Source organism: Bidens hawaiensis, unplaced genomic scaffold (assembly GCF_021521415.1).
Source record: "Bidens hawaiensis isolate Kalapana, Puna unplaced genomic scaffold, B.hawaiensis_p1.1 tig00016366_1, whole genome shotgun sequence".
In the NCBI taxonomy this organism is placed as follows: Eukaryota; Viridiplantae; Streptophyta; class Magnoliopsida; order Asterales; family Asteraceae; genus Bidens; species Bidens hawaiensis.
In genome coordinates, this window is record NW_027492500.1 from 62,434 (window position 1) to 83,612 (window position 21,179).

A 21,179-nucleotide genomic window follows, 5' to 3' on the forward strand; every position below is an offset into this window, starting at 1 on the left:
TACGTTTTGGTATTTCTTTAAACAATTCCCAATTTTAAATTATCTCATTGAATATCGGGACACTCATAAGAGGCTTTAAAATAGACTCTACTCGATATCTTTTTGTTTTGGAGGATTTGGTAACTCTTAATCAGGTACACCGGGTAGTGTACCCGAGTTCGTCAGGTGCAATGGCACCAGCGTCATGAGTAATCGGCCGGCACAATGACGCAAACTCCACGTGTATGTCAAATGGGTATCTCAACCGGGTATAAGTACCCGATGTAGGATAGCCATTAAAGTTGGATATCTAGCCCTTGAGCATCAATTAATAAATGAAAGTTTTTTTCTATTTAAAATCAGTGTTTTTACTATTTTACACGCACAAACCGAAACACACACAATCAACATTCACCATGGAAAGTTCAAATTTTCAAGCAATCAAAAAAATCCTCTAAATCCAGGGGAGGCGAACGTGTTCTGGTGCTAGAAGAAGCGGTTCGAACACAAGAGGAGGTTGTTCGACTGCGAGAGGAGCCGGTTCAAACATGAGAGGAGGCAATCCGAATGTGAGGCAATTTGAATGCAAGTTGTCAATAGTATACATCGCATCCTTTTTATACATAACCACAACCTGGTTTTTATGTTCATCCGCCCTATGTTTTACATACCCATAAGGCTCGACTCTAGTAGCACCCGGTCGATTTGAATACCCTTTGGAAGCTCAAAATGCGTGATAGAGTTGATCTGGATAAAGTTCCAAACTTTATGAAACCATTGTAACCTTAAATCATTTCCTCATAACTTACCCTAACCTATCCAAGATTTTAAACAAAAAAGCCCTAATTTCACTATAAGCAGATAAATCCAAAAGAATAATAGTACCTAGATGGGATAAAGGGAGAGAGTTACCAGAGGTGGATTATGGCGAAAGTGCAGCGGAGAGACGGTGGTGAACGTGGTGTAGTACCATCTAGGAACAACCAAATTTGTGTCGCTTCGCAGCTGTAACGTGCCTAGTTTTTTGGTTTTGCATATGATAATTTGATGTGTATTGGTATTGAGGGATTCATTTCGTTTGTTTAGTTTAGATGTCATAACCCGATACAGGTTGCTTACGCATCGACTCACAACACGTTCATGATTAAATGTTTTTGCATATGTATTTTTTTTGTTCGGTTTAATGGTCTCGTCACAAAGCGTGAGGTCCTAAATCCTAGTTTCAAATAAAAAGAGAATCTTATTTAATTATGACTTATAGTTAATAAATAGAAATGGAAGTTCCATCATTTGTTTCAAGAGCCATGAGGCAAATGCTTTCTTATTTCTTCATCTATATTATAACTGGACTGGTACAAATATGCTTAAATTTAGAATAACTTCCATCAACATTTTCATCCTCGAACATATTAAGTTGCTCATATTATTGTAAAAGAAATTCCATTTTGGATTCAATAAATTGTCGGCTACTCGATGACAAACTTCTCAACGTATCATATGTTGGCCTCCTTAACATTGAACATAACAATCTACACAAATTCGTAAACATAAATTAGTAAGCCAAAAAAACATATTTTAAAGGTGTGGTATCAAATGTCGAAACACGGATATAAAAATATGTGACGATGAGATACTTTTAAATCATAAAAAAAAGGTATTTCATATCGTAAAGACGAACTATAAGAAACACGAAAGCAAAGTTTACAAAAATCATTTAGCGTGCAAGTAAAACATGTAAATGCAACACTTGACCAAGTTAGTTTTATTTGTAGTTTAGTGGCTCTAATTGTAACTAACAAAATATTAAGAAAGTGAATAGTAAATTGAATAGTATTTGTACACTTAACCAAGTTAGTTTTATTTGTAGTTTAGTAGCTCTAACTCTAACCGATAAAATATTAAGAACGTTAATAGTAAATTGAATAGCATTTGTGCGAGGAGTAAATCTCTTTTTAATATATATATATATAGTAACGCATGGAACCAAGGCATACTGAAACGAGGTTTATGAATATCATTATTTTCGTCCAACTCTCTACGCAAAATGATTGAACTACAAGTTTAACACACTACACCTTACATCAACGGCTTTGTCTGGTATTATTCAGTTGACGAGCCGAGCCCAAAATCAAACGTTGGTTAAGAAACAAACGGAAACATTCTAAAAAGTTGGGATTTTAAACCTGAGGACTGGACTTTTAAGGGTGGGTTGGTCTCAGGTTGGGCGGAACCATTCCAAAAAATTGGGATTTTGTGTCTCATGGAGATTAGAGAAAAAGAATTCTTAGAGAAGAGAGAATACTTGAAAACCATATATGTGGGAACCTATAGAGAGGAGTACTCTCTACTCGTTTCTATCACCATCTTATTCTTCCCTATTTCTTTTCAACAACACACTTTATCTAATGCAATCATGGGTGCAAGCGCCATCTCCGGCAGTACACACACTGTTCCGGTTGTTGTACCCTGGGAGACAGACGGACTCTTTAGTAGAGATCCGAAATTTGTTTAAAGGAAATGTATAGAATACGTGCCTCAACCACACTTAATATATATATATATATATATATATATATATATGGGAGATTTCAATTAAGAACCCCTTTGAATTTTAAGAACTCGAAAGAACTCAGTGTAACGATTTTTTTTTCAAATTTTTTTTACACATGCGTAATATATGTAAGTTACATACACGTAAAAAAATTACAGAATTTTTTACGCACCGAGTCGACTTTTTACACATGTGTAACGGACGTAAAAGTTAGTGTAACCACTTATATTTTCTCCCCGACTTTGACTTTTTTTCCAGATTTAATCTCAACCACATATTCCAATCCATTTAATTAAATATGTGGCCAAGAATTGAGTTCTTAAGTTCTTAAAACTCAACATGGTTCTCAAAATATCCCTCCCCCATATATATATATATATATAGGGGATGGATGATGCGAGAAGTGATATTATAGCGAGAAGTGCGAGAAGTCGATCTCAACCATTGATTATCTTTGATTTGTTCAATGCATTAATTCCTTTAATTACTCATAAAATATTCTTCATATTAATTCTAGTAGAATGTTACAAATTTGAATTATCTATTACCTACATATAAAAAATGTATATGTAGGTGAATTGTATTAAATCGATCACCTACACAAGTAACATAATAATCTACACATAGCTCATATTCAATTATACAAATTGTTAGTTATTTTTATCAAAATGTAACTCGTATTTAGCAACACAACTTATTTTCTCCTACACTAATTTTGTTTCTTTTATTTTTCACCAACACATAACTAATATTTATCTACACATATATCGTATTCACCTACACAGCTTGCTAATACATTTTGTTTTCACCTACATATAAATAATATTCATCTACACATAACTTGTAATTGCCTACACATAAAAGACAGATTATATAATAATTAAAATTATAAAAAAAATATAATGTGTCCCTACATTGCGAATATTTTACAAGTTTAGGTTAATACTATTAATTGTATGTGATATCATGAACAAGGTTTGCTTGTATAAGTTAATATTCTGATATGTGTAGGTAAATACAAATGGGTAGGCTATAACATTCCGTAAATTTGTATATGTAGGTTATTATTGTGATTTGTGTAGGTTAACATGAACTAGTTATGTGCACGTATATTGATATTGTGATCTGTGTAGGTGATAACATGAACTAGGTTTTGTATGCGTAGGTTAATATTATGATTTGTGTATGTATTTGTTTTTATGATGGTTAATATATTTATATTTTTTATATTATGAGTATGATAGTTTGTTTTATGAATTATTTAAAGATTAAATCAAATTAAAAAATAAAAATAAATGTATAATCATTTGTAACTTAACATTAAATAGTATAAATTACTAAAAGAAATTCCTAAACTTTTTACTAATATACTTCTACAATTGAATAATCCTAAATTAAAAAGAAAACTTATGATTGGCCAGAATCTCTTCTCGCACTTCTCATACTAAAAACACTTCTGAAATGAACCCAATCATATATATATATATATATATATATATATATATATGCTAAGTATAAAATGAAAACTCACTTGAGTTGTGAAAACTCTAGAAACTCATTCTCAACCACATGTTTTTAATTAATGTTTAAATCTTGTGGTACACAATTAAAGTGAATAAAAATGTAAATATAAATATAACTTTTTATCTCTCCTGAAAACATATATACAAATTAGTAAAAAAATGTTGAAAAATAGCAAAATATATTTTTTTTTATGTTTCGATGTTTTGTATTAAATGTTACAACATATATTATATGTAACCAAAAAAAAAACCGATGTTACATAGGGTTTTCGCGGGTTTTCACAACTCAAATGGGTTTTCATTTTAATCTTACCCTATATATATATATTGTTTTGTTCATCTTTTGTTGCAGTCAATGGAGTTAACCACACCAAAGAAAACTAAGACGAATGTGAAGATACCCAACGGGTGGAAGACTCGAGTCAAGAAGTTTCTGTTAAAGTTCTTACCAAAGAAATCAATAGGAATCTTTATATTAACAAAAGATTGCACTTCACATTTATTTCTTGTTGGTTTTGTACACAGTATTGTACTGTGGTATTTCTCTTGTATAACGAGAGTATCGTTATACTTATTTTAATTTATTATTTTTAAATAATATTATGACCCATGTCTTACATTATTCACAATCCACGATTACAAAAACATTTTAAACAAGAGATACTTATATCATTCGACCATTAATGTTCTTAGAAATATCTTAAAAAAATTAAAAAATTTAGATCAATTTATATAATTACAATTTTGGGAGAACATGTGCATCACCTGTTGTACAATGTGCATCAAGTGTGGTTTTGGCTTCATGTATCATATCTTCTGTTTTTTATTTTGTACAAAATTCTGATTGGACCAATGTCTCCACTAACTCTTTCTCTCTCTTTTACTGTATTCGTGTTTCTTCCAGAATTGCAATGGAAGTTCCACTTCCTTCACCCCTTTCTTTTCATCTTTTCCTGCCTCTCTCTCTCTCTCTCTTTGAAGAAACACTAACCAGACCCCGGGCAGATTACGGATAACCTGGGGGTTAGATAGATGTTTCCCACGAGGGGTTAGACCCGGTAAAGATGGTTCTTCTGATAACCTGCAAAACAGACCGTGAGCTTGTCACTGAGAAGGGGGGGGGGTTCCTTCTTGTGACCACCCTCCGGCGTGAGAATCAGACTAGATTGCTCTTTAAATATAAATGTATATTAAGAGATTGCTAGAGCAGATATCAAGTATAACATGATGATAATATGATAAGATGAGATGATCATACCATTTGGGGTATTTATAGCCGAAGGTAGGTTTCCAAGGAGGTGTGGCCGGCTGAATAGTATTCCTGTTCTACCAACTGTGGCCTACGCACGTGCCCTGCTGGTAGTTGGTGGGTAGGCAGCGGCTGACAGTGACCAGGCCTGCTGTGTACTATTCCTTTTCCACCAACTGCCGGCTATGCACGTGGTATGACAGGAGTTGGTGAGTAGGCAGCGGCTAATAGTGGCATACAGTACAAGAGCATGCTGCTCGCCATACTGTTGTCAATAAGCTGTCGTATCTTTGGTCAGATCTTTTGCCCATACCTCGTCAGGTACAGTACAAAAGATCTTCCCGTATCGTACGGACTGGCTTAGTTGGGCGGGAGTATTCCCCCTCCCGCCTTTGTGCGGGATTGTTCCCGGCTTTGCTCATTCCTTCAGGTGACACTGAGTGATTGAGAGCTAAGTGCCTTGCGCGTGTAGCCTTGCTGCGCGGGTGGCCTTCCCTTATGGCTTGTATCCGCAGCTGCGGGAACAGGCAGATTACTTCACCATTGGGAGGCATTTCCTGCGGGAACAGCTTGCGTACTGCGCGTAAGGGCGTCACGTCTCTGAGCATGGTTGGTCCTGCGGATCCAGTTGGTTTCTGCGCAGACGTCCCTCTTCAAGGTGAGTCTTGCGGGTCCAACTGGGCTCTGCTGGGACCTACCTCTTCAAGTCCCCCCAGTCCAATGTTCTTCTCATGAATGTTTAATAAAGTGAGGTGAACTTTTGGACTTAAGCAAAGGGTTTTGAAAAGGGTTTAGTTTTAAGGTTTTCCATGGGGATTCTTCCCGCGGAAGTCCTTGTCACTTGCAGAAATTCCCGACTTTCCTGCTTGATCTTTGGGTATGATGCGGGTAGGTCTGTAACCTCCTCGCAAGTCAGGAGCGTTGAGTCTCACTTGTGGATTCTCCATGAGGTTTTGGTAGTTTTGAACATAGTGATCAATTATGTTAAAACCACCAATTCCATCCTGGAGCTTCAAACAATGTAGTTCTCGACGTTCCCGCTATGCGGGGATGTTATTTCCGTTTCCGCAAGCATTGCCCAGAAGATCCTTCTTGGTTTCAATTCCCTGCGGAGCGCTAGGTATGTGAAGGGTTTTGCCTTAACACTGTACCCGCGCTCGTCTTACGGTTACTTTACTTCCAAGGTATTCCTGGCTTCAATTCCCTGCGGGTGCTAGGTATGTGAAGGGTTTTGCCTTAACACTGTACCCGCACCCGTCTTATGGTTACTTGGTTGCCAAGGTATTCCTGGCGTCAATTCCCTGCAGGTGCTAAGTATGTGAAGGGTTTTGCCTTAACACTGTACCCGCACCCGTCTTATGGTTACTTGGTTGCCAAGGTAAGGGGTATTTTCCCGCTTACTTTTGAATCTTTTTGAATTTTTTTTTGAAATTCGAAGAGTTGGTGAAAGGATAAGAACAGTCCAAACCTCTGAAACGTCGTGCGACGGTTTCTTCTGACTGTGTCAGGACGTGCAGGAAGTTATGGTGACGTAACAGTACATGGTCATTCCAGACGCTTTTTCAGGCGCGTGGGCGCGATTTTTCGGGCGCGTTGCCGCGAAATTAATGGTACGCGTCCTTTCAACAGCTGTTGCCAGCTTGCTTTTTGCCACGTGTCATAGTTTCATTGCTCCTTCGATTTCTCTCTCCTCCGCATTAAATTCATCGCATTAATTGCGATTAGTATATAAAGGGGGAGAGGGTTCTTTGTAATCCACACTTTCACTCTTCTCTTCATCTTCAAAACGATTTCCGGCGAATACTCACCTTTCAGTCGAGCATTCTCTTGAAATCGTTTTCTTCTTTCATCTGCAAGATGTCTTCTCGTGATCTCGAATCTACAGCCCAGGAGGCTGGGGTGTTTGCCGATGACAAGAGTACTGCTGGCGAGTGGCAGTGTGCTCTGCCTGTCGATCTGTATCAGTACGTCGTCAGGAAGTTCATGCTCGAGTCTCTCGATCCTGAGTTTCCTGAACCCCATCAGACGGTGTATGATGCCCCCAGAGGCAAGATCGGGGTATATGCTGCATTCTTTGTTTATGGGAATCTTAGGTTCCCATTGACAAAGTTTGTGTACCGTGTCCTGGAGAGGCACGGTGTGCACCTGACCGAGGTGCACCCGATGGCGATCGCGAAGATTCGCCACTTCGAGTGGGTGTGCCGGATACTGGGCATTGAGCCCTTCGTCGACCGCCTGATGACCTTCTACTCTTGGAGGTGCATCCAGGGGTGGTATACGCTGATAACCCGGATTAAGGGTTTGAAGATTTGCGCAACCGAGCGCAGTCTTCGCTCGTGGAAGCGGGAGTTCTTCTACATCTCCGCTCGCGCCATCCCCCTTGCCATGAAATTCAAGAATGGGCAAGCACTTCCCAGCCTTCACGCCTCCAACTACCAGGAGGCGGAATGGTTTGCGAAGATATCCCGAGTCCAATCTCCGGTTTACCGGTTTGCGGAGTCCGGGATGGTGATGTTGGGGATGAGCCGGGTGTGGAAGGATGCGGATGCGCAAAAGATCCCAATCGTCCTTGAATACGGTTCGAACTCTGTTCCTTACGGTATGCTCTGTTTCTTTTTGTTAATTTAGAATCTCTTCTAACTTCTTTCTTGTTTATTTCAGAGGGGAACGACTTGCAGTCGCTCCTGTATCCGCGGGAGGCTGACGGTCCCGCTCGGATGGGTACTCGCGCTCTAGACGAGAACGAGTTGCCCATCCTAGAACAAACGGCGGATCGGTTCGTGGAGGTCTACCCGCTAGGCCACGAGATCCTGAGCGCCAGGCGGCCAGGTAAGGCGCTATTCAACCCTCGACCCCTCAATGTTGAAACCTCTGCTGGAATTCCTCTAATCGTATGTTCTGATGAGGAATCCGCAGATGGTCCTCCGTTGGTGCGGAAGAAGAAGGCTGCCGGTGGGAAGGGGAAGGAGAAGGTGGCCTCCACTGCCGATCCGGTGCCTCGGTCTGACTCAGAGGCCGAGAGCGAGGAGGTGGCGGGGAACCCCAGTGGTGATAAGACCACCGCTCCGGAGGCTGCGACTGTCACCTCCGGAGAGCCCCGAATGACGACGGTGAGCGGCGCAAAAAGGCCGGCTCCATCAGGTTCGTCCCCTCCTGTCCGCACTTTCAGGCTCAAGAAAACCCGTAAGTACAAACTTTATTTATTTTTAACTTCATAGTTTTCCGTCATTAACACTTTATCTTCTTTGTGCAGGCGTGGATGTTGACGCATTCCAGGGTGGAGCGCAGAGGAGTACCCCTCCGCCCATGACGGTAGGCTTGGTCAGCCTACCTGAGGCGACCACCCAGGCGGCTGCGCCTGCGCCTGCTTCCGCTGGTTCAGTTGCTCACTCCGTTGAGCCGACTGTTCCAGCTGTGATGACATCACCGCCGGCTGTCAGTGCCATTTTTACCGCATCTTTCACTGAGCCGGCGGTTACTTTTGCTGCGGATTCCGCAGCGGCGACCGCGGCGGCTGTTACCATGCCTCCTCCGTCATCGGCCACGACGGCCGATCCTTCAGGTATGCCTGGGGCTTATCGCCAACCTCTGCCTCCTTCCCATCTGCCTGACCTCTTGGATGGATTTCCGTTGGGTTCAGGTGATGGGTTTGGCGGCTATCGGCCTGTTATTGACCCTACAGGTGCGTAGGGTTCTTTTGGCCCTTTTCATATTTTTATCATCTTTTCCTAACTGTTTTATGTTTTTTGCAGTGTCGGATTCCAATGAAGTGTATGTTCCACGATGGAACATCCGCCGAGGAACAACCCTTCGCACACCTGTGGAGTGCGTGGAGTGGGCTCGTCACGCTGCTCCCAGTGGTGCGTTGGGGGAAGCCATGGCTAGCTACCAGGAGGGTAGGCTAACCAATGAGCTTCGGGTTCTCCTGGCCCGGATGCAGCCGCGCGTCGAGCTGCTTTGTCGTGAAAACGACAAGTTAAAAGCAGCTCGTCTTCAAGAAGTAGCTCGGGCGCGGGCTGTCCGGGAGGAGAACGTAAAGCTTACCGCAGCTGCTGCGGAAAAGGAGAAGGCCTTCAAGGCCCTCGAGGTTGAAGTTCAGGCCCGGCTCGAGGCCCGTTCCAAGGCTGCCCAAGCTGTTAATGAACAGCTTCGGCTGGCTAAGGAAACTGCAAGGAACGCAACCGAGAGGGCCACCAAGGCTAAACCTGTTGCTGAGCCTCTACGCGTGGAGAATGAAGAGCTTAAAGCCAAATTAGAGGCTCTCCAGCAGGCTCATGATGCCTTGGCGATGGAAGACGCCAAAAAGCTCCAAGAGATCTTGGACCAGAGGGGGGTGCTTGACCACACTGAGCGGAAGCTAAAGGGCGTCGAAGAGGCTACGGCTAAAGAAGTGTTGCTTGCCAACCTTAACAAGAGTGAAGTCGAACGCGCCCGTAACGAAGCTCAAGCTGCCCTCCAGGAGGCTCTGGTTGCCAAGGAATGGCTTCTTCGAGAAGCGTTGTCTCAGGTATGCTTTTCATATCTTTACGCTTTTCTTTGTAAATAGAAAAGGTTCTGATACTTGTATATTTTCTTGTAGGTTGTGCATCGGGTCTTTGCTGATACGTCTTATGACGATACTATGAGCGCAGCCCTCAACGCTTCTCACGAGGATGGGGAAAAGGCCGGCTTCCTGCTTGGTCTAGGGTTCGTTGAGAAAGGCATCCCGCCTTCCAACTTCCCTTTGTATAATGTTGATACTGAAGCTGTTTACGACCAAGCAGTGAATCAGTATGCCGCCTTCCCGCATCCGGTGGTGGAGAAGGTGAACCAAGTTGCTGCTGCTGATGATGGGCTAGCTATCCTTAAAGCTTTCCTTGAACCGCCACGTTCTACTGATGGTGCGGGTCCAAGTGGAAGTGGCCCTGAAGCCTGATCCTGAAGATCCCTTCCCACTGTTAGGATAGGTTTAGCTTGTATAGATTTATATTCTTGTAGGTGGGTAGTTACCCGGCCATTCTTGTAATGAATATTATGAAATATAAATCTTTGTGCGGGTAAGACCGCTTCTTTCTCTGGATTCCTTGCTTTATAAACGTTATATGACTTGCATACTTTAGTTTAAATTAGCAATTTTCCAAGTGTGTAGAATAAGTTAACCTTTGAACGTGGTAGATAATAGGTTGAAGTTTTGCTTCCTCTTTCGTGATTGTGCGGGTAGGACCGTCACTTGCACTTAGTAGGATGGCTAAACTTTACCTACATCTGACCTGCGTGGAGGTTTTCCTCATCTTTTTTGAAATTTCTAAGTGTTTAGGATAAGTTAACCTTTGAACGTGGTAGATAATAGGTTGAAGTTTTGCTTCCTCTTTCGTGATTGTGCGGGTAGGACCGTCACTTGCACTTAGTAGGATGGCTAAACTTTACCTACATCTAACCTGCGTGTAGGTTTTCCTCATCCTTTTGTTAGAAATTCTAAGTTTTGAATAAGTTAACCGTTCGACGCGCGGTTGTCAATAGGTTTGGTTTCCTCTCATGATTTGTGCGGTTAGGACCGGCACTTTCATTTAGTACACCGAAGTTTACCTATGACCGACCTGCGTGAAGGTTTGCCGTTTTTTGGGTTTATGCGGGTTTTGCCGCCTTCCCCACGCAACGACTTTCCACGTAATTATGCGGTGAAAACCGGCATATTAGTGTTGAATAAATTAACCGTTCGACGCGCGGTTGTTAATAGGTTAGTGTTCAGTTTCCTCTATCATGATTCATGCGGATAGACCGGCACTTTCATTTAGTGGGATGACTGAACTTTTCCCCTTCAACTGACCTGCGTGAAGGTTTGCCGTTTTTTGGGTTTATGCGGGTTTTGCCGCCTTCCCCGTGCAACGACTTACCACGTAATTATGAGGTGAAAACCGGCATATCCGTGTTGAAAGTTCATAAAGTATAAATGTAAAATCATCAGCGTCGATGTTCTAAGGAGAATCATTTCCATTAGAAGTGGCTCTGGGCATTTTCTTTACAAATTTGGAATTGATCTACATGCAAACTGTGTAATTGAGCTCCCTTCCATGTTGTTGGGATGGGAGTGCCATCGAGCCGATATGCACCTGGTTCGGGATCTGGTTCGGGATCTCGTTCTTTCCGGAGATGGTGACGGTGATACTTTCAACCAAACCATCACAAGCCGCTGGTAGCCATTGTTGCCCTGCCACCGGCTGTTGCCGTATGTGGTGGTGGCGGTGATGTTGTACGCCCGTGGTGCCGGTGGTCTGGTAGGGTGCATGCTTTCTGATTCATCGCATACTGTTGCCAGATTCGATTTCGAAATCCTAGGTGGCGTTTGCGATGGTCTGGTTGGGTGCATGTAGTTCGATGTTAGGGTTTTAGGGTTTCCGATATAAAACCCTAACTCAGACGTGCTTTGTCGATTATGGTGACTGTTGCAATTCGGGTTTGTTTGTCCTCTCTGAAAATGTGTTACAATTGTTATGTTGTATGTTATCTTGATTGCATTTTATTTCTTCAAAGGACATTAGTCGGGTTTTGCAGAGACTGATGCGATGACGTTTTCGATCAGAGTCCTTCAGCGTCTAAACGGTTGTTGCTGTAGTTATGTTGTTTCATATCGTTTTTCCATTTCTTTGTTCAGTTTTGTGGGTTATGTTTGTCCTTTATTGATTTGTTAATTAATTGCCGATATTATTTTGGTAAAACTAATTGCATATCGTCTCTATTGAGGGTGGAAACAACCTCTGTGTTAGGTATGCTGTTTACTTTTAGAGTTTCTGCTTGCATTTGTTTTTCGGAAGTTTTTGTTGTCAATATAGTTGTTTCGCATTCGTTGACTGGGTAATTTGATGACGACTGAGATTGATTAATTTTTGTATAGTTTTTGTGGAAGCTTGGTGTTGGATAAAATGAAATTGATAATCAAAACCCATAAAAGTGGATATAACATAACATCTGCATTTATCATACCAAAGTACTGGTTATAACTTAATTGTACTTGCAATTTGTGTTTTTCTCATAGTTGTCAATAAGTTTTTAATGTGGATTTGCAATGGCTGTAATATATTACTATTGATTAACTGCAAGCCTATTCCATATGGTTATGCAACGTGTTATAACATAATATTTAATGAAATATGCTAACAACATTTCATACGCCTTTCCAGCATTAAGGTACAACAGAAGCATGTTCCACCACAAATGAGAGTCGTTAGAATATCAGCACTGTCTGGTGATTGGTGAAGGACAAGAAATTTCTTACCTGTTTTTAGACATGTGTAAGTTGGATATATACATATCTGAATTTTGAAAAACTTGATTCGCTAAAACTCATATCTATTTGGGTTTAATGCAGGGTGATACTATTGGGGCAACAACTGACTTAAATGATAAGATGTACTATAAGTCGATCATTTAGGTGGACTCATGCTATACGGTCACATTGACAATAAAAACCATACCCGTAGTCAAACATAAGGCATCTTTGAAATTTGGAAAAAAGGAAAATTTGAAACCATTTCGACATCAGCATACCACATCACTTCTTCCGATTTACAAATGGTGACACCAAAACTGCTTACAGGTATATTTGTAGATCTGTTCATAATTTTCATCGTACCATATGTACAAACTACTCTATAGAAACATAAAGCAATAATACATTTATATTATACTAATGCAAGTTATACGTGCGGAGTTGGTTATGCATTCCGGCACCCGTTATGCGCCTACTGGTGCTAGATTGTGTGACTACCGACGCTGGTTACGCGCCCGATATCATGCTAGCTCATACCAGCGTCGGGCTGCGTCTGATGCAGCGTTACATGCGTACCGGCGTCTAGCTGTGCATGTACTGATTACACGTCCGGTGCCGCATTATGCACGTACCGGCACTGGTTAGAAACTCTAGAGTTGATACATTACAAAATGACTGAAATTTTTAAAGCAATTGTATGATTTCTATGAAATCAAATTGGAAAATGAAGTTTTTATCCATAAAATAATAACAACGGTTGGCTAAACGGGCAATATATATATATATATATATATATATATATATATATTTAATTTACTGAATTCCCTGAAGCTTAAACTACCATGATTTCAACATATATGCAAATGGTTACGTTCATTGCAACCATGGCGATTAAAAATTTATGCACACATAATACATGACACTAAACACTAATAACAATGCCAAAATTGACAGATTATACTTGCTATCTCATGAAAGATTTTCAAAGGAACACAAGCAAGAAACCATGACAACGCTCCATTTGGGCTGCTAACATGTCAAGAAAACAAAACAAGCTATCTTCTTTTTTTGAACATCTATCTTTTGTAATTACTTGCTGCAATATCTTGTACCAACTCAAAAGACCCTCAAACATGATGTGAAAAGGTCTATAAGGTTACTATCTAAAACATAATTATGCAAGCTAAACAGATGTAATACTTTTGATAATGCTATTCTGAACTCCATCGCATCGAAACGTTGTTAATGCTATTCTGAACTTTGTCACGTCGTAGCGCCCCTGCAACGTGTGGGTTTACCCACTAGTTAGGCAACAAATATAGGGAAAAAAGGTTGAAAATGCAGTTTGCAAGGCCATCAAGTTTTTCGAAGTTATCGACTTACCACTGTTAGTTTTGTTTCTTGAATTTTTAACCCGACCTTAGAGAAGGGGATAAAGAATTTCTATACAAGTCCAGTGCTGGTTCACTGTATTGAAAGCCGACTCCAAAGCAACTGTTGAAGACAAAGTTATGATAGTATCTAAAGAAAAAAATTTAGACCAGTAAGAATATAGTAAATAGCTAAGTAAGCGTATAAAAATAAGAGTAAATTATATGTTTCATCGTTATAAGGAAATGAAGATATGTTGCAACAGCTTGCACCATTTACATTAACACGCATTAGATTTTTTTGTTAAACCAAGTTGGTGCAGCTCCTCATAGGAATGTTTAATCACATACTAAAAGTTTTTATATGAGGTAAATAGATCTGGCATAGTTGGTGCTGCTCCTCGTGGGAGTATATTGCACGAGGTGGTTTTTCTCATATGTACAGGTTTGATTCCCCACACTGTCGGCTTGTAAATGAACGGTGAACTGATCTTGAACCATTCGGTGGGAAGTTTGTTCATTTATGTTCATGAACATTAGTTTGTGTTCATTTAATTTAACGAACGAGCATGACCACATGTTTCGTTTGTTCATTTATGTTCATGAACATTAGTTTATATTCGTTTCCTTGTGTTTGTTTGTGTTCATTTATTTATGTTAATTTCTTAAACGAACGAATATGAACACAAATCTTTGTCTGATTAAGTGCTCGTGTTTGTTTATAGTTAAATGAACGAACACGAACATTCCATTGGCCGTGCTCGTTCAGTTCATTTATAGAGCTTTGTATGCTTCTATCATTATATATATATATTAAAATCCATATGTTGATTATCTCATAAATTTACTATTCATGAAATAAACCAACTATATTTGTACATGTGTATAAAACATTTCAAGGTAGTTGCAAATTAATTCATTTTGAAGTTGTAATTTAACTCAATAAAATGGTCAAATTTAATTCCTTTGCAAGAGTAATTCAACATTTTGACATATTTTGTATTAATATAATTAATATAAGTTTTGTTCGGAACTGACTCGGGTCAAATATAATACATTTTTAACTTTCTTTTACATTGTAATGCTAATCTAAATTTTGAATACAAACATCGATATACATTTTATTCAATACCGACCTCAAGCAATATTCGACCAAAACAAATGGTTAAATACAATATATTTTTTTATGTTATCTTCGCGACAACTTAACTTAGTATAAATACATCCTCATTTGTATCTACGTTGTAGCGTGCAAACACACTTTAGTAACTTTATATTTTATCAATGTCCCATTACGACACATAAGTTAACATGTATTAACGTCCCGCTACAATGCGCGGACCGTTTACTAGTTTAATATAAAAACTAATTCCACCATTTGTGGCCTAGTGGTAGGAAAGCTTGAGTTCTCTAGTGGAAACCCAAGTTCAATCCCTACTTATGTCATTTTGAGTGGATATTGACAATGAAGAATTGAAGCCAGGTCTTGCGCGATTGTCAGTTCGGATCCCGAGCCCACATAGGTTTTGACCTACTGTGTGCTACACCAAAGATCGAGTTCTGCTCTTGTGACGACACAACGATTGTCAAGTGACAGCTGACGGTATGGCTTTTCGGGGGAACACCCAAGCCAAACTCTGAAGTCAGCGTAGATCTTGTTAAGACATAATAGTATGGCCAGAGTGGGACAACGAGGATCTTCTTCAAAATAGTACGGCAACCTAAAAAAAGAAATTCATCGTTTTAAAAAAAATTAATATAAAAAGTAAATGTAAAATGTGTTAGAAATACAGGTCTGTACAAAACCTTACATGCCTACCTACCTACCTACCTACCTAGCAACCAACATGCTGCAGTGATCTAACTTCCTGTCACTTTCTTCTTCATCCCCACTTTGCTGCTGTCAACAATTGGCGGCGCATCTTTCAAAGATATTCTATATATTCTCTTACCAGTCAGTCACCATACCTAACCAACACATTACATACACATACACAATCAACCATCACGATACACACGCTTTCTGTTTTCCTCTATCTGCATCGCATCGATTGTATCGCCAAATAAATAATGTAAGTTAGATGCATTTCTCTTACTTTACTTTTCAACGAATTACTGCGCTTTGATTTCGAATTACTTTCAAGTTCCTTATGATGAATGATGCGTTTGCTGTAGTTTTGTGCTGTATTTGTAGTCTTCATTCGCTAGGGTTTGATTTGGAGGTGTTCATTCGTGGAATTTGATCATTGTTGGTTGTTTGTTTGTGAATGATTCATTTGTTATTGTTGTTTATAATCAGATCTCTTTAGTATTTGTGTCACTTTCAAAGTCAACATCTGGCTGGATATCTGATGATTTGACTTCATCAATAGCTGCTGTAATTAGAATGATTTGGAGTTATTTGAGCACAATTTGTTATGGCTCGTTTGCATTTGATGTTGACTTTCAATTTATGGCATCATATGTGATTTGACTTTAGATTTCCAAATGCTTTTGATATGAAATCAAATCAAAATGTTTCAAATCATAGAAATTTGGTTCATATTTATGTATTCTACAAGCTAAATGGCTAAAAGTTGATTGTTGATTTCCAGAATGGCTGCAATGGCGTCTCACCAATCTATTACTACCCGACAATTCCAAGGGCATATTAGTAATTCTGCCCTGCACCAGGACGGTGGAAAGATTTCCTTGAAGTTGGTTAGAGGAGGTTATTGTTGTGGAAAAAGAAGTCGTGGATCGATTCAAGCATCGTCTTCTCCTTCTCATAACTCAGCTAGCAATCCAATTATAGCCCCGTTGATTGGCACCTCCAAAGACCCTTCCAAGAAACCAAGTATGATATCTTGCTTCATTTCACATTTGACGATGAGATAATAGGAACTTATACATTATGTACAAGAGATTGGAATTAATATTTAACCGGAAACACTAATTATAATTTAACAGATGACATTATGTAACTTGTCACACATTATCACGTGCATGAGCGATTGCTCTATATACAACCATGTAAGCTTTATTTACAACCAGATGTAGTTTCTCTTTTATCTGGTTTACATATCAACCTTTTTTTTGGTAAACCTTTCATAATTTCTTCATCCCTTTTATCAATCTCCTAAAAACTCTACTTTTGACCAATATTGACCCAAAAGTACAGGAGGCGCCACCTAGGGGTGTAAACATTCCAAGCCGCTCGTGAGCTACTTGATATTAGATCGCTAAAAGCTTGAATCGAGTTGAGCTTGAATCGAGTTGAGCTTAAATGAGCTCTATCCCGAGCTCGAGCCTAAAAATAAGCTAGCTCGAGCTTCACGTATCGAGCTCAAGCTGGCTCGCAAGTCTATTATCTAATTAATTTTTATTATATATGTGTGTGTGTGAGTATTATGTTATATATATATGTTATAACTAAAATATTAGGTAATAATAGAAAATGTATGTAAATGAATTAATAATATCAAGCGAGCCGAGCCCAAGCCAAGCTTGAGCTTGAAAAACTAAGCTAGCTATAGAATATTGCTCGAAACAAGCTTAGTCGAGCTCGGGTTGGGCTGGCCTTTTTACACCCCTAGCGCCGCCTCAAGCCCTTGAGGTGTTTCTAGCTCCTCTGCACTCCTTTCAAAACCAATAACTATAAATCAAAGTTATAGTGGATTTACATCAAAGAATGTGTATTTGATCATAACATATTATTATTGATTTTGTTGACTAGAATTCTCAAACTGAGTTAATGTTTCAGGTGAAGCGGCTTTGATATTAATTAGGCATGGTGAATCACTTTGGAATGAGAAGAACTTGTTCACTGGTTGTGTTGATGTGCCATTAACAAAGAAGGGTGTGGAGGAAGCCATTGAAGCGGGTAAAAGGATAAGCAATATACCAATTGACAAGATATACACATCTGCATTGATTCGTGCACAAATGACTGCTATGCTTGCCATGACTCAACATCGTCGCAAAAAGGTACTCAGTTTTCAAATTATTTATGCATAATAAATTAATAATATGTTAAATATGCTTTTAAAAACTATATTATTTGAATTAATCAATTTGGGAGGTTGTACACATTAAAATAGATTGACTTTTCAACCCATTTGACAAGATTTAGCTTAGCTACTTTTTTACATGACCTGTTTTTTGTACCCTAAAACTTGCATGATATTAAAGGATAAAGAGAAGGGTATAATGGTCATATTTTAATTTATACTCGATGAAATGGGTAAATGTGGCACCTTAAGAAAAGGGTAGAATGCGCATAATCATATTATAAATTACTGGTTTTTTGTAGGTACCTATAGTCATGCATGATGAAAACGAACAAGCAAAAGCTTGGAGTCAAATTTTTAGTGAGGAAACAAAGAAGCAATGTATACCTGTGGTTACAGCTTGGCAACTGAATGAAAGAATGTAAGTATTATGTACACACACAGACACAGACACACACACACATATATAGACACACACTGGCATTCTGCATTCCTTAGACTTCCACTTTCTTCAGGTATGGGGAACTACAGGGCCTAAATAAGCAGGAAACCGCAGATAAATATGGAAAAGAACAAGTACACGTATGGAGACGTAGTTATGATATACCTCCACCAAATGGAGAGAGTTTGGAAATGTGTGCTGAACGAGCCGTTGCATACTTCAAAAGCGAAGTAAGATTACAATTTTATTTCATTTTCTTGCATTTCTGCCATTTTTTTTTTCATATTTCTTGCATTTCTATCAGTTTGTTTCATATTTCTTGCCTTTTTGCCGTTATACTTCATGTTTCTGATTATTTGTTGTATAGATAAATGTCTAAAAATGACCTTTTTCAGATTGAACCTCAACTCCAACAAGGAAAAAATGTAATGATTGCTGCACACGGGAATTCCTTGAGGTCTATTATAATGTATCTTGACAAACTCACATCTCAAGAGGTAAGATAGCGTAATATCAATGTTTATTTTAATATCTGATTATTTGAATTTTGAAAACTACATACTATAATTATTAGGTTATAAGCTTGGAACTATCAACCGGAATACCGATGCTTTACATTGTGAAAGAGGAAAAGTACATCAGAAGAGGAAGTCCAGCCGCCCCTACTGAGGCCGGGGTCTATGCCTATACTAAGGTCACCATATTATCATGCTTATTGCTTTAAAACTGTAAGATAGTTTTAGTTGGTGGGGTCCCTCTTTTTAAATAACATGCAATCCGTTTTATATAAAATATTTATGTTTAAACTATAAAATTTGATTAACATTTCTCTTTTATCTTTTAAATTTTGGCTTATATTACCCAATCAGTTAGTTATGATAAAAAAAACTATTTAAAAAATAAATGGTTAAATGTGTCAACATGACAATACGTGAACACCCCCACATGTCAACTTAACACAACCCGATGAGCCAAACGTGTTCAGCTTAAACCCAAACCTGCAAATTTTGTGATAAGCTCTAAGAATTTCACATCCCTAAACCCAAAGTTGGGTGTAGGGGTCTAAACTAGCTGAGCCGACCCCTAGCTCGACTAATCTCGAGTTTGGCTCGTTTCGAGCTCTATTTCTAAAGATTGAGCTCCACTCTTGAGTAGTTTTTCAGGTTCAAGCTTGGCTATTATGTTGATTAATTTGTAACCACTTATAATTATTTTATACAGAGATTCTAACTATAACTTTTATATTTTACATAATGTATATTATTTGGTTTTATATATATGCATATAATTATTATTGTTTAAGTGCATATTTAATATATTAAATAAAATTTTATATTATTAATAAGCTCTTTTAAGCTTGCAAGCCTGATCAGTGCTCAAGCCCGACAAGTGAAGCTTGGGCATGGCCTTGTTTAATAAACAAGCTTATTTTTTTGGCTGGATCTCGTTTAAGCGTGGGTTGATTCAAGCTTTTAGTAGTTAAACTTGTATAGATGTTGTAGCAAACTCATGTACTCTGTCGTTTGAATATATGTATGCCTTTTTTGTACTGGTTGCAGAATTTGGCTAAATACAGGCAGAAGTTAGATGAGATGCTTCATTGATGTCAAAGAATCTCCCGTGCGTGTGAACATCAAAACTAGCTCGTGATCAAGTTTCTTACGGTCTTCATAGGAGCATGTTTTCCTCACGGGTACATATACTAGTTTCTGGTTTCTAAATGTAGCAAAGAGTCTTAATAGATACAAGTACTATGAAAGCGATAGAAACATAAGACTTCAATGTGTACTTTATCGTATTCAAGGTCATAGATATTGTATAATATATTTTTCCTACTTTTTTTGGGTGTATTTCTCATAATGAAATAATAATCTAAATGTGGAACCACTCAAGGTACGTTTTTATGAGAAATTGTTTGCCTAATAATCTCTTCCGATTTCTGTAATCTTAATGTGGAACCATTAAAATTGTTTGCTTTTGTAAACGAAATAATAATCTAAACTGGTGGTGATGGGTGGTTTGGGGTTTTTCCCCTCTTTTTCGCAATGTTTTCACGGATCATCATTTGCTGGTCTGATGGTCAAATCAGATGATTTCACAGGTAATTAATAAAACATTTATACTTTCTTGCAGATTTACAAATTTGTCTGTGTTTTGGTCTATATCTATAATTTTAGTAAAATACATACAATTTTGCCCGTGTTTTATAAAATGAATCTATTAATAAAATTTTATGAACAGAAAAGATTAAAAAGAAAAAGAAAAAAAAACCGGTTCCCCTCTAATTGGATGGGAAACCTGGACCGGCCCGGCCGGTCTGGTTGTGAAACACTGCCTATTATTAACAAAAGTTTATTGTTGCCGGTAAAAGATTTATAAAATTGCTATGCATGATTAGATATATAGTTTAGTAAAAATATATAATAGTATTCCAACTTTTTGCCAATGTTCTCGACATGGCTCAGTGGGGTTGAACCATCTTTCTTGGTTTCTAATTCTTCTTCACCAAGATTGAAAGTTACTTGGGTCTCAAGTTTCTCATTCAAAATTTCAGAATTTGGTAATATTTCTCGATTTCAATTGCCATGACAATATCTTGTCAAAAAAACGTGTCGAGAAAACAAACACATACCCTTGTATTCAGGTCACAGCACTGCCACTCTTTTCGTTCCAGATCATACCCAGCAAAGATGCATCTAGTTGCCTTTATTTCAATTGTGATTAAGATGTCTCGGTATGAAACATAGTAGCACACGCACCTGACACTTTCAAATAGCTAACCTCCAGTTTTAGTTTGAATATTTTTTCAAACTGTGATAGATTCTTCATG

The 21,179-nt window shown here is 38.7% G+C and overlaps 1 protein-coding gene across 2 annotated transcripts; it reads left to right on the plus strand.

Moving 5' to 3' along the window:
* The first annotated feature begins 15,949 nt into the window (after positions 1-15,949).
* Positions 15,950-20,186, plus strand: LOC143551327 (2,3-bisphosphoglycerate-dependent phosphoglycerate mutase 1-like). Of its 2 annotated transcripts, none has more exons than XM_077041788.1 (8): positions 15,950-15,990; positions 16,513-16,754; positions 17,649-17,884; positions 18,210-18,328; positions 18,423-18,579; positions 18,745-18,846; positions 18,924-19,043; positions 19,909-20,186. In XM_077041788.1, exons 2-8 carry the CDS (start codon positions 16,514-16,516, stop codon positions 19,951-19,953), a joined length of 1,020 nt encoding a protein of 339 aa, XP_076897903.1. In that variant the 5' UTR covers positions 15,950-15,990; position 16,513; the 3' UTR covers positions 19,954-20,186. The 2 variants fall into 2 exon arrangements, with proteins under 2 accessions (XP_076897903.1, XP_076897904.1); XM_077041789.1 differs by having other exon boundaries at positions 15,951-15,990; positions 17,661-17,884.
* The last annotated feature ends 993 nt before the right edge of the window (positions 20,187-21,179 follow it).

Coding starts and splice junctions, on each gene's coding strand:
- LOC143551327 (XM_077041788.1), top strand. CDS start 16,514: ATGGCTGCAATGGCGTCTCACCAATCTATTACTACCCGACAATTCCAA. Junction 16,755..17,648: donor AGACCCTTCCAAGAAACCAA/GTATGATATCTT, acceptor TCTCAAACTGAG/TTAATGTTTCAGGTGAAGCG. Junction 17,885..18,209: donor CTCAACATCGTCGCAAAAAG/GTACTCAGTTTT, acceptor GGTTTTTTGTAG/GTACCTATAGTCATGCATGA.